Source organism: Hippocampus zosterae, chromosome 16 (genome assembly GCF_025434085.1).
Source record: "Hippocampus zosterae strain Florida chromosome 16, ASM2543408v3, whole genome shotgun sequence".
Lineage (NCBI taxonomy): Eukaryota > Metazoa > Chordata > Actinopteri > Syngnathiformes > Syngnathidae > Hippocampus > Hippocampus zosterae.
In genome coordinates, this window is record NC_067466.1 from 10,995,494 (window position 1) to 11,008,735 (window position 13,242).

A 13,242-nucleotide genomic window follows, 5' to 3' on the forward strand; every position below is an offset into this window, starting at 1 on the left:
ACTAAGTTCAAATAAGTTGAGTGCAACTTTGTGTTTCTCAGTCCCACCGCGCTTTGTGGTGCAACCCAACAACCAGGACTGCATCTACGGCAAAGCCGGAGTTCTCAACTGCTCTGTGGAGGGTTACCCGCCCCCAAAGGTGATGTGGAAACATGCCAAAGGTAAAGCGATTGCGTCATCCCAGCAGTTAGTTCGACAGCCGCTCAAATAAAGAAGACATTTAAAAAAGCCGTTTGGTCGTGCAGGTGTAGGAAACCCCCAGCAGTACCATCCGGTCCCTCTAACTGGTCGCATCCAGATCATGTCAAACGGATCACTGCTCATCCGACACGTGCTGGAGGATGACCGAGGATACTACCTGTGTCAGGCCTCCAATGGAGTGGGCTCAGACATCAGTAAAAGCATGATCCTCACTGTCAAGAGTAAGTGTCAATCATTTCCTCTGGTTTGAACACAGCTTTTTTCTTTCTTTCCACCGAGGTAATCCTGAGATTTCTGGTGGGCAAATTGACTCTTAATCGATGCATTTGTGCCCAAGGGTAGTATCCTGTGGACCGAACCTAATCAAAACCATGTCTCTGTCCTTAACGAGGGCTCGATTAACTCTTTGAAGGATACGTTTCATCTGCCCGTCTGTGCACTGCTCAATGTTGTTTTGGGTGGGGAAAGCACTGATGAATTAGTGATGAAAACAAAACCACAAGAAACCCTGTAATCAATAATCCATGTCTGAGCGGAGAAGAGATCGAAGCGAGGGTGTGGAAAGAGGCAGGCGCGAAAGATGCCGCCAGCGGGGCTTAAAGCGTGAAATGGATGCGGAGGGGAAGCTACGGAGATGGCGATGCGTTTGTAATATATTCTCGGTTTCCATCACTCCTTCCCCGCGCCCTTGTCTCATTATGCCGTGTCATGCCATTTGTCACACTGACGCCGCTCGACGGTTCTTCTCAGTTCCCGCAATGATCACCAGCCACCCCAACACCACCATGGCCAGGAAGGGCCAGACCAAGGAGTTGAACTGCACGGCCCGAGGCGAACAGCCCATCATCATCCGCTGGGAAAGAGGGGACACGGTCATCGACGCGGAGAGAAACCCCCGTTATTCAATCACCATCAACAAGAAGGGCGATGAAGTCATCTCCACCCTAAAGGTCAAATATTGAGCGCGTTGTGCGTGACACGGCTGATGTCTTAATGCCCGCGTGCGGCCAGGGAGGAAGAATTATATATACACGGTATATTTTTTTTAAATCATGAAATACATAAATAATTCAGGAGTATGTATTGAGAAAAACAGTTTCAATTGTACAGAGTCTTTTTGGCAGAAAGACTAGCCGTTAATCTATATTGTTATCTCTAAGATTAGAACCAGCGTGGTATAGACTTTCTCAACTAAATGAAAGACAAAAATATGTTACACAGTTGCTCATGCTGGCGTGTAGTTTTTTTTTTGGTCATTTGTGATTTTTGCGAATTAAAATCGTTCATGCTCACAGCTGAACCCGGCAGACAGAGGAGATTCCGTCTTCTTCTCTTGTCACGCCATCAACTCCTATGGAGAAGGTCGAGGACTCATCCAACTCACTGTGCAAGGTATCGTGTCTCAGAGCGAAGAAGACTGCACTCTTGTTTGGGCTCGAAATCGAACGGAGGTGTCTGATCTGACAAATTCTGTTTTTTAAACCTATGCACAGAACCGCCAGATCCCCCTGAGTTGGAAGTAAGGGAGGTGAAGGATAGGAGCATGAACCTACGCTGGATCCAAAGGTTTGATGGCAACAGCATCATCACGAGCTATGACATTGAGTACAAGAACAAGTCGGGTAGGTACCCCAAATCAAAGCCTTTGTGACAAATTTTGATGATCCGTAAAAAAAATGAATAAATAAATCTAAATGTCTCCATTTTTCAGACTCCTGGGATCATATGTACACAACCAGAAACATCTCACCCACCAACAACCAAGCCAACATTGTCGAGTTGCACCCGGCTTGCGTGTACAGCATCCGCATGTATTCCTACAACAAGATAGGCCGTAGCCTTCCAAGCAAAGAGCTGACGATCAGTACAGAAGAAGCACGTAAGTGGTCTTTCTCTCATGTTTAAAAAGAAAAACCTCAGAATTTGGACATTCAGAATGTATTCAATGTCTTGCCTTCAATAGCGCCTGATGGGCCGCCAATGGACGTGATCCTGCAGCCCATGACATCACAGAGCATTCGGGTCACATGGAGGGTAAATTACAGACCATATGCGTTATCTTCACTGTCGAGAAGTTGATGGGACCAGCCACTGATTCTGCATTGTGTTTAAAAAAAAAATCCCACTCTCCTTGCTCTTTTACTGAAAAAAAAATGTGCAGATTGTGAGATTTCACATGCGTTCACAGCTCAGGCAAACCAAGTATTAGGATTGTCATGCAAGATCGCTAATGGGCCCCAAAAATATGGAATTGCTTCGAAGAGCTGACCAAGAATCCAATCAGATTGCTCATTAATGTCATCTCTACACTGCTCACCGTATGTTTATCTTCACATCTGTGAAGAGCTGTAGTTGAATGATATGTGAGGCTTGCTTTAATTATGAAAAGTATTATTTAGCTGCTATGGATATTTATTCAGCAATTTATGCCACACACACCCCACATCAAAATATAAAACCGTTATTTTATAATTTTGCCTGCCCTATACGCCCAAGTTTTTTAAAAAAAATTACATTTAACGTTGATGAGTCCATTTTAATTTTATCAACGCATCTCTTCAAGGCACCGAAGAAAGAGCTGCAGAACGGTGTTATCCGTGGCTACCAAATTGGCTACAGAGAAAACGGCCCGGGCAGCAACGGCCAATATAGTATCGTGGAGATGAAAGCTACTGGAGACAGCGAAGTATACACCCTAGACAACCTCAAGAAGTTTGCTCAGTACGGAGTGGTGGTCCAGGCCTTCAACAGGGCTGGGACGGGGCCTTCTAGTACGGAGATCAATGCAACCACACTGGAAGATGGTAAGGAAAACACAAACGGTGACAAAATGCAAGAATGGAGTGGGAAGATCGTACGCCGACATGCATTTGTACGCACAAGAACGTTAAAAATGGTTGAATTGGATTTGTAGCACACCTCCCCCCCATGATTCTCTCTTCTTTAATTAGCACCCTCATTAGCTGGTGGAAGCCAAGGGAGGAACGTTATTATGCACCTCGTGTTTGTCATAGTCCCACTCTTCTTGGGGTCAATCTGGGTCAAATATTTTCCTTAATTTTCCTCCGTTGATTCTCATTCAGCCATAACGCCGCCTGCCTTCCGTGGGTAGCGTGTCGACGGCGGGATGAATCATGTGATTGGAATCGCCTAGATAGGGTGTCAATGTATCTCTCACCACAACTGCAATTACAAGAACGACTCAACAGTGGCTTTCTCTCGCTTTTTATCCACCCCGCCCTACTCATTTGCATTTGAACCCCTTAAGGTGCATCTCTTTTCCTACTCGGATCTCCCTCTCTCCCTGTCTTCCACCTACACCCCCTCCCGCAGACACCTCTCGTCCCCGTTCTTCTCCTTCATTTCTTTAAAAGCACGCAGAGAACAAGAAGCCACCGAGAGCTCATTCGAGCTTATTTGACTGATTTTATTCCAGCAGCGATTGCCTGTGGGTCGCGGTCTTGAGAAGTCCCTCAAATGTCAATCAGACTCGCTACGTAGATTCCGTCGGGCCATTTTAACGACGGCAATAACCCGCACGCCTTACAGCGATAACCTAAAAAGTCCCATCTTTTCCGGGTGCAGCACTAACACTCCCCCCCCCCCCCCCCCCCCCCCATTCCTCTGCTATGTCCCCAGTGCCCAGCGAACCCCCTCAGAACATACGAGCCATCTCGGTCACGTCGGATGAGGCGGTGATCACATGGGCAGAGCCTCCACGGCTGACGCTGCACGGTGTGCTGAAAGGCTACCGGGTTGTGTTTTGGTCCCTCTTCCCCGACGGAGGTGGGTGCTGTGGGGGCCGAGCCCAATGGCCAATGCAGAGTAATTATCATCTAAATCATTCTAAGCTTCACCAAACAACCCCCCCCCCCCCGACCCCCCACTTCACTGTCAACGTCGTTCACGTGTTGACCTGTGTGTACCTCATCAAGCACTTCCTCTCCCTGTGTCTCTTTTGATGCGTTTGTTGTCGTTAAATGTGTTTGTGTGTAAATGTCGTATGCTGCATGTGTTTGTTGTAGAATGTGGCGTTTAATGTCGGTGTGTATTTCGGAGCTATTCGTGTTGTGGATGGTGTTAAAAATCATAAAATGTCAGTTTGAGTTGTAATCCTTTAGCTCCTGTTGTTTTTTGGATGTTCTTTGTGTGCAGTGAACTTACACTATTAGCAGGAGAAGATTGCCCATAGAAAAATGGCCGCAACGCACCGTTTATGTAAACAAACAAAAACAAAATTAAAATCCTCAACTCAATTCAACTCAGTTCCTTGACATCACGGAGCCACAAGATGGCAGCAAGGCACTTTTTGTCTCAATGAAACTCCTCAACTCATTTCAACATGGTTTCTGGATGCCAAGATAGCGCCAAAGTTCTACTTTTATTGCTTTAGGCCTCAGCAGAAAAACAAAGAATTGGCGAATAAGGGAGGGGAGAGTAATGCCCCCCCCAAAAAAAATCAGCAAATCCAACCGCAAATATGTGGAGGTTCACCGTACTGTTATGAAGGAAGAAAATACAGCCAGTGTGCATTGATGAATGAAATCATTCAATTATTGTCAGAGTGGGGAGAGATGCAGAACATCACAACCACACGTGAGCAGGTGGAGCTGCGAGGACTGGAGAAGTTCACCAATTACAGTGTTCAGGTGCTGGCGTATACACAAGCCGGCGACGGGGTCCGCAGCAATGTGCTGCACATCCAAACTCGGGAAGATCGTGAGTACACACACACACACACACACACACACACACACACACACACACACACACACACACACACACACACACGCGCGAAATTTACAAAGATGATTTTATTGCCATACATTCCAGTATTAGAAAATGTGCAAAAGGAGTAATACAACTGATATGTTTGAGAGTACAAGAGGTAGGGGAGGCGAGAAATGGGTGACGGGTGTATCTCGAACACATGACAAAAGCTCATTTATACTAGGAAGCTCCATTAGTGGTGCTAATGAGAATTAAGAGGCTTTGGGTACATGGCCCAGGGCTGAGCGAGGACTGGCGGGAGGAGCCGGCGCCGCCGGTGGTGGTGGTGGTGGTGGGGGGGTGGGGGGGGTCTCTCTCTCTCTTGCAGCTAATAGCACACGGGAGTCAACCATCATCCCGAGCCATGCATCCTTTCCATCAGCCCCCCCTTGCCATAGGCATAAGGATTAACTCCTCTTGGATTAGAAAGAATTAATTTTGTGCTTACACCATTGGAGACAGGATTATTGTCAGATCTACGACTGTGTATAGAGGCGGGTGGGGGGGGGGCATGGGTGGCAAACAAGAGCTGAAGATAGGAAGAAACATCATCCAGCCTATTGAGTGTCTCGAGGACCCCCTGTGCCTTTTACTCTCAGTTGTCTCTCTCCTCATCAGTACAATGGGCCACAATGCACCAATCATGTTAGGTGCCTTTGTGCTCTTCCTCCTGATCCTGACATGGGCCACACATGGTGGACGACGGAATATGTTGCCTGAGTGGCATCCTTGGCAGATATTCTGGGCAGCAGATGGGATTGACCTCCTGCCACACCCACTCGACTCCTCTCGCATGGAGGTTCATTTATGACAATGTGCCTCCCCGTTGCCACCCATCCTCACTCCCCCGGGGATCAGCAGCTATCAAATGCTTCACCCTTGCCTTTCGCTTGTAAAAGCTGCCCTGTTACATCCTCTCTGAGTACAGAGTCACTGACTGGCTGAATAGCGGGATCAGGGAGGCCTACGTTTTCGGGGGGGAAAAAGGAATCCGTGATGGATTTACAGAGGCTTGGCATTACACCGCAGTGCCTCTTTCTGTAGCCCCGAGATGAGGCCCACTGTCAGGCACGCCTAATATTTATGTCTGGAATTGAATGGGTTTGACACTGTGAACCCTTCACTCTATAGTTTAGGAGACAAAAGCCTCACTCACACACGTTGCCCGGCGCCATTGTGCGTTTACTGTAAAGTGCGCATGCATTTTAAACTCCTTGAGTCCTTGGCTTGATTACTAGCAATTGAGCGCATTAAGCTACATCCAGTGTCAAGCTGAAGTGGCTGACGGAGGATAAGACATGAGTGTCTAATCTGTTTGTGGGTTTGCGAGTTAGGAGAACGCTGGGTGTCACCGTGTCAGAACTGCTGACCAAATGTCTCAATGAACATATGTCACCCCTGGCCGTGCAAAGGCACTTCATTGCAGTCCTTCCCAAGCAGATTAGCGAGGGATAAGACTAAAAAGCTGCAAACAAGCCTGATCACTTTAATAGACACCCGACACGCGTGGAAAGGATAGTGCGGGAAAACGCACTCGGGTGTCGTGAATATGCAGTACACGCATGCCCTGCTAATCTGCCCTCCATGTTTTCTCTAGTTCCCGGCCCACCGGCTGGCATCAAGGCGGTTCCTTCGTCTCTTAGTAGCGTGGTCGTGTCCTGGTTGCCTCCCCACAAGCCTAACGGTGTCATCCGCAAGTACACCATTTACTGCTCCAGCCCGGGGTCTGGACAACCGGTAAGCGACTCAAAAGACAACAGAAGAACACGCTTTTGAGGCGGCGTTCATTTCGGACAATATGAGAATTTGCAAGCTTTCTACGAATCGAATCACTGATTCAAATTGTGTTAAGGGAACCTGCAGAAATGCGTGCGCGTTTGCATGGGTGTCTTTTTGTCACTCTTTCACCGTGTTTGCGCCATCGCCTCATTTCCTGCCCTCCCAGATGAACAGATGAGGTTGTCTTGGCAACGTGATGAGACGTAGATATGCAAATGAGGCAGAGAACAAGCTCACACATGCACACTGCCGCATCAGAGAGGCACACAGACATCACATTTCAGCCATTTGCTATTTATACACCCGCGTGTGGCATTTTCACTTTTGGTTATATCATGTGCGCGCGCACACACACACACACACACATCACACAGTGAATTCTGATGTCTCTCACTTTTTGTTGTGATTCAAAAATGCTCCTCAATTTCTGGTGCACGAGCGCAATGTAAATGAGCACGAGCTGGGAGACGGGGAAGGGAGGGCGGCTGAAAGAAAGACACCATTAGAGGTAGGCAGAGACCGAGGGGAAATGGGGTGGGGGGGGGGGGGGTAGAGTGACAGACGTGCAGAGAAGGGGGGGGCAGAGGAGGGGTATCAGTCACATCGAGATGAGAGTGCTTTTGTCCGTCTTTTCATTATCTCCCTGTATCACTCCCTGGATCACCACAACACGGCCGCTATTCTGTTGGAATGTTCGCACCCCCCCAAGCCCCCCCTTCACACACACGCGCACGCGTCCTCCCTCCCTGCGTCCCTCACCGAGTTAGACAGAGAGGGAAAGAGGGGAAAGCAAATGCTGAAGGAGACGAAAGATGAGCGGCGAAGAGATGAGCAGATTAGAGAGACAACGGGAGAGTGACTTGAGAGAATGCCGCGTTTTGTGCGCATCGCCATACGTGCGTTTGCATGCCTGCGGGCTCAAGTGTGAAAAAAAAAACATTCTCGGGATATATCTGCTGGAAATTAAGACGCATGAACACATTTGGTTGTGTATCGAGGTATCACAATAAAGTATATATATTTTTTGCAACAGAGCCCGAACAGTTCAAATTAAATTACGTGGTCCCCCGCCCCCACCATTTCCTCCAATCTTCATAAAGGACATTTTATTTGTTCATGGTAGATTCCTTAAACTTTGAGAACCAAACATTATATAGACTGGCAAAGTCGAATGAAAGCTGTGTCAAAAATGGGGCCTTTTCATAAATAATGTTGATATTTGATTGTCATTGATTGTGTGATTCTTGGGTGTACTTCATACATGTATTATTTTTCAACACACAATTCAGAGAGGGTTAATAAATGTTTTTTTTTATTCAAATAAATACTTTTGTGGGTGTGTATAAAAAAAAAGTCAGAAACATCTCGGTATATTTCTATATCCCAAACCAAAACAAATGCACCACAATACATAATTGCGAATCACTTTTAAGATAAAATGAAGACATCTCATTTGAAAGATGATCAAGGTCGTTATGCACAATATGTCACATCATATTCAGAATCTGAAGTACGTTTGTGAGAAAGATTTTACCTCATTATGAACGTGAACTCCGTCACGTTGAGCACGCCATGAATGAACGTGTGACCGGCAGAAGTGAAATCAAGTTTGCCATCCGTTATCCTCTAACGCAAAACTCCGTCTCAGGCTCCGAGTGAGTACGAGGCCAACCCGCAAATGCTCTTCTACCACATCACGCACCTGAGCCGAGGCAAACAATACCACATCTGGGCCGCTGCCGTGACGACTGCTGGCCGGGGCAACGTGAGCTCAAAGGTCATCGTGGAGCCAGCCGGAAAAGGTGGGTCATGATGGCCAGCCTTGTAAAGGTTATGAGCCGGAGCGCCCTAAAGATGGCTATTAAACACCAACATGATCCCCCGATTGCACATCACTTTCATCACTCGCCCTCCTCCTCGCTCTGTCGACACGGTCTGCTATTGATTGACAGCCGTGGTATTGATTGAGTGCCGGCTATGTTGCGAGAAATGTTGTTGTTAATTATGTGGTGATGAACAGGGCCTATGTAGTCCAAAGTAAAATGACCCTTGGGGAGGGAGGTAGTAGCAGGCGGGAATCAATAGACGGAGGATCTATGGGTTCACGATAGACTGGAGCAAGTACGAGGTCAGCCGAGGAGGCTCAGCCAATGAATAAAAGCCTTCCCCTCAGACAAACTGGGCCAGTCGTAAAGCAAACAAAAGATGGGGGGTGAAGTATCTGTCAAACACTTTGTGGGACGTCTTTGTGTCTTGCTTTGCAGTCCCAGCCAAAATTTTGTCCTTTGGGGGAACGGTGACCACGCCCTGGATGAAGGAGGTTCGTCTGCCCTGCAAGTCTGTGGGGGAGCCCGCGCCAACCATCAAATGGACCAAAGACAGGTCTGTTGAGCAGATACAAACTGTCTGGGCCAAACTTAAAATAAAAAAACAAAACATTCAACTGAAGAGCGTGCATTGTCAGAGATTTAGGTGTGTCAAAATGAATGGGGCAGCATAGTGCCCTCGTGGTTCGTGCGTCTGCCTGACGGTTCAGGGGGTTTGAATCTCAGATCTGGCCTTTGCTCATCGAGTTTAATTTCAGATAAGATAAGAAAATCTCCTTGTCAGTGAACTACTGCCCTCCCCCAATAGGATTTTACACTTTATCATCATAACACATTTGTTCAAATCAGATCAGATTCGAGATTCCTTTAATTGCCGCCGATTATAAAAGACAAACGTCTTTCTTATGCCATCAGTTGAATGGGAGGATGCGACAACTGCTTGACAGAATTCATTTTTAAGCATTGACGGTGAGGTTGCTAACGTCTGCAATGTGCGTGTCATTTGTCAGCGACGACTCGGCCATTCCAGTGACGGCTGACAGTCAGCGGCAGATTTTATCCAATGGCACGCTGGTGCTGCGTTCCGTCAAGGCAGAAGATTCGGGCTACTACACATGCACGGCCACCAACACGCTTGGTTTTGACACCATCATTGTCAATCTCGTCGTGCAAGGTAAGGAAAACATGATGACTTATTCTTCCAATAGTTTCTGCTCACATGTGAAGTCACTGCCTGTGTGATTCCGCCTAGTTCCTCCGGACCAGCCCCGCCTGACTGTCTCCACCACTTCCACCTCTTCCATCACCCTGGCTTGGATCCCGGGGGACAACGGTGGAAGTTCCATCAGAGGTATGCCGCCTACATCCACATCATGCTTCTGTCACAGAATGTGGAAAATACATGATCCGGGACACATTATTTACACTGTAGATCAGCGTCATGTATTTATGATATAAGCAGCTTCTGAAGTAAGTAGGAGGTACAGTAATCGAAATGCGGGTGACTTCTGCCGCCTGGTGGTCAATAGATATAACTGCAGATATCTTTTTTTTCTCTTTTTCCATTAATGCGCTTTGTGCCTAACTGAAAGCTTTGGTATACCGTATAGGCTTCGTGCTTCAGTATTCAGTGGACAACACCGAGGAATGGAGGGACGTTTTCATCAGTTCCAGCGAACGTTCCTTTAGGTTGGACAATCTGCGCTGTGGAACGTGGTACAAGGTCAAACTTGCAGCAAAGAACAGCGTCGGCTCCGGGCGCATCAGTGAGATTATTGAAGCCAAAACACACGGCAGAGGTGAGGACCGGTTGTACAGCAATGGACACTTGGATTTTATTCAACAGTTCTCTTGACCACTCTTGCTCTCCACAGAGCCCGTGTTCAACAAGGACCAGCCACTGCTCACCCACATCAACTCCACCCATGCAGGCCTCAACCTGCAAGGTTGGACCAGCGGCGGTTGCCCCATCACTGATATGATGCTGGATTTCAGGCCCAAAGGCACCTGGGCCTGGCAGAGCCTTAAAGCCAATTCCACCACTCAGCTCTTCCTCAGTGAGCTGCGGGAGGCAACCTGGTATGAGCTCAAAATGAAGGCCTGCAACAGTGCTGGCTGCGGTAACCAGAGCTCCCAGTTTGCCACCACCGATTACGATGGAAGTAAGTATCTCAAAGGCATCTACTGATTCATTGTGAGTCCAAACAAATAGCTCGAGTTGCCGCAAGTGCTCACACTCTCAACTACTGGTACAAGTGTTTAAAAAAAAAAAAAATCTGAAATTTACTAATGTGAAAAAGTATGAATTATTATTTTTTACTTCAGATATATAAGATATCCATTTTGCTCATGATAATTTTTCATAATGCGGGACACTTAATTGTTTACCACCACTGCAAATAACAAGATAAATTCTCCCTTTCCTTCCCAGTGCCTTCACGGTATTTAATGTGAAACACTGCTAAATTCCCGTTTCCCACAACAGGCACAATCCCTCCCATTAAATCGGCCCGTGGGGAGGGTGACGATGTGAAAAAGTTGTTTTCCATCGGTTCTCCTGTCATCCTGGTCACCATTGGTGTTGCTCTGCTCTTCATTATCCGCAAGAAGCGTAAAGAGAAGAGATTGAAACGACTTAGAGGTAAGGCAAAAACACTGGAAAAGTAAACGAGGCCTTGAAATTCAATTTGTTATGAATGCTGATGTATTACCCAATATTATTTTTCCTATTAGATGCTAAAAGCCTTGCTGAGATGCTCATCAGGTGAGTTAAAGCTTTTGTTTATTTTATGAAGGACATTCTTTTTTTCAAGTTGATGAAAATAAACAGTATAACACACTTTTTTTTTGTGTGCAGTAAGAACAATCGCAGTATTGACACTCCGGTGAAGGGCCCTCCGCAGGGGCCACGGCTCCACATTGACATACCCCGCGTTCAGCTCCTCATTGAGGACAAGGAAGGCATCAAACAAATAGGTGCGCATGTGAAAAATATCCATCTGTTGAGTTTGTATACAAACTTAGTATATTTTGTCATGATATGTCTCTAATAGGAGAGGACAAAGCTGCGGTGCCAGTGACAGACACAGAGTTCAGCCAATCAGTCAACCCGCAAAACTTCTGCACAGGCGTGTCTCTTCACCATCAAGCCCTCATCCAGAATTCTGGACCTCTGATTGACATGTCCGATATTCGTCCTGGCACTAGTGAGTGGACTCAGTTGTTATGAAGTGTCAAACTGGCTTTGACACCGGTGGTTCTGAACCTTTGTTCCCAGGCACATATTTTACATTCCAAAAATCACACAGCAACACCACCAAACAGAAATGTCACAAAACGTATACTGAAATGATACTCTCAAATTTCTGTTAATTGTCTACTTTCTGCCAGCCCTATGGGCCCTATTTTCATGCCCAGAACAAAGTGCAGTCCAAGTGTGCGCATGAGAAGAGTTTTCTTTTTTTGTGGGAGATTTCCGTAGACGGGCACAGTTAGAAATGGGTGTCTGCGCCGTTGTGGGACTGAACACAGCAGACTTTTTTTCCCGGCCAAGGCTCGTGGCTCAATGTGGCGGAAGCATAAAGGACTTGCTGGAGTCCGGGCAGGTGATTGGCGTGCGCAAGTTACTTTAATAAGGTACTGCAAGAAGACTTCCACTCGCGGATGATTAAAGCTACCTGCTGCAAAGTCGCCACTGGGAGACTACCTTGAAACCAGAGATTGTGCGCCGCCTGCTCCACAATTTAGAATTGGTTTAAAGTCACATCTACTTTCTGTAGCCAAATTGTCCGGTGCGCACCAGTTTTTACGTCAAGGGTACGTGCGCCTGTCTATGAAAAAAGGGACCTACATGTCACTGGCATAATTTGGGTCATTCTGCACGGCACACCCGGTGACATGTGATGTAGCACATGGCTTGACAATCACCGCTCTAATCAACTGGACCATGTTTCAGACCCTGTTTCCCGAAAGAGTATCAAATCAGCCCACAGCTCCAGAAACAGATACTCCAGTCAGTGGACGCTCAGCCGACCCAGTCAAAGCCAGTCCACAGCCTCCGCGCGAACTCTGACCTCAGACTGGCGGACCATGGGCTCTCATGGCATCACCGCCACTGAGAGTGACAGCTACAGCGCCAGCCTCTCCCAAGACACAGGCGAGACACATCGGGGAATTTTTAACACTCATCGACACACCACTATTATCGGTGTTAACATAACGTTGGTCTACGCATTTACAGATAAGGGTCGTAACAGCATGGTGTCTACGGAGAGCGCCTCGTCTACCTACGAGGAGCTGGCCAGGGCGTACGAGCACGCCAAGCTGGAGGAGCACCTGCAGCACGCCAAATTCACCATCACGGAGTGCTTCATCTCTGACAGCTCCTCTGACCAAATGACCACGGGCACCAACGACCCCGCGGACAGCATGACCTCCTTGAGCACGCCGTCCGAGCCGGGCATCTGCCGCTTCACCGCCTCGCCGCCCAAACCGCAAGACTACGACCGTGGTAAAAATGTGGCTGTGCCCATTCCTCATCGCGCAAACAAAAGTAAGGAAACCCTTGTTGTTTTTCGATTGTATAATTAATTTCTGGTCACTTATTTTGGCCTTGCCTCTTATAAAAGCATAGCTGCGGCGCCATCTTGGTACAAAGGAACTATGT

At 47.4% G+C, this 13,242-nt stretch overlaps 1 protein-coding gene across 2 annotated transcripts in view; it reads left to right on the forward strand.

Annotated features, from left to right (window-relative positions):
- The window catches only part of LOC127588285 (cell adhesion molecule DSCAML1-like), a 44,345-nt gene that overhangs the window by 28,095 nt on the left and 3,008 nt on the right, over positions 1-13,242 (forward strand). The window contains exons 10-32 of one of the 2 annotated variants that reach the window (XM_052046939.1): positions 42-161; positions 246-422; positions 952-1,151; positions 1,497-1,593; positions 1,695-1,823; positions 1,913-2,080; positions 2,165-2,235; positions 2,765-3,005; positions 3,841-4,026; positions 4,765-4,920; positions 6,569-6,708; positions 8,399-8,552; positions 9,015-9,132; positions 9,587-9,750; positions 9,829-9,927; positions 10,187-10,375; positions 10,451-10,738; positions 11,062-11,217; positions 11,310-11,340; positions 11,434-11,552; positions 11,630-11,782; positions 12,532-12,732; positions 12,817-13,128. In XM_052046939.1, coding sequence (XP_051902899.1) covers positions 42-161; positions 246-422; positions 952-1,151; positions 1,497-1,593; positions 1,695-1,823; positions 1,913-2,080; positions 2,165-2,235; positions 2,765-3,005; positions 3,841-4,026; positions 4,765-4,920; positions 6,569-6,708; positions 8,399-8,552; positions 9,015-9,132; positions 9,587-9,750; positions 9,829-9,927; positions 10,187-10,375; positions 10,451-10,738; positions 11,062-11,217; positions 11,310-11,340; positions 11,434-11,552; positions 11,630-11,782; positions 12,532-12,732; positions 12,817-13,128 — 3,669 coding nt within the window. The remainder of the gene's footprint in view (positions 1-41; positions 162-245; positions 423-951; positions 1,152-1,496; positions 1,594-1,694; positions 1,824-1,912; positions 2,081-2,164; positions 2,236-2,764; positions 3,006-3,840; positions 4,027-4,764; positions 4,921-6,568; positions 6,709-8,398; positions 8,553-9,014; positions 9,133-9,586; positions 9,751-9,828; positions 9,928-10,186; positions 10,376-10,450; positions 10,739-11,061; positions 11,218-11,309; positions 11,341-11,433; positions 11,553-11,629; positions 11,783-12,531; positions 12,733-12,816; positions 13,129-13,242) is intronic. The other variant, XM_052046940.1, reaches the window with a different exon arrangement.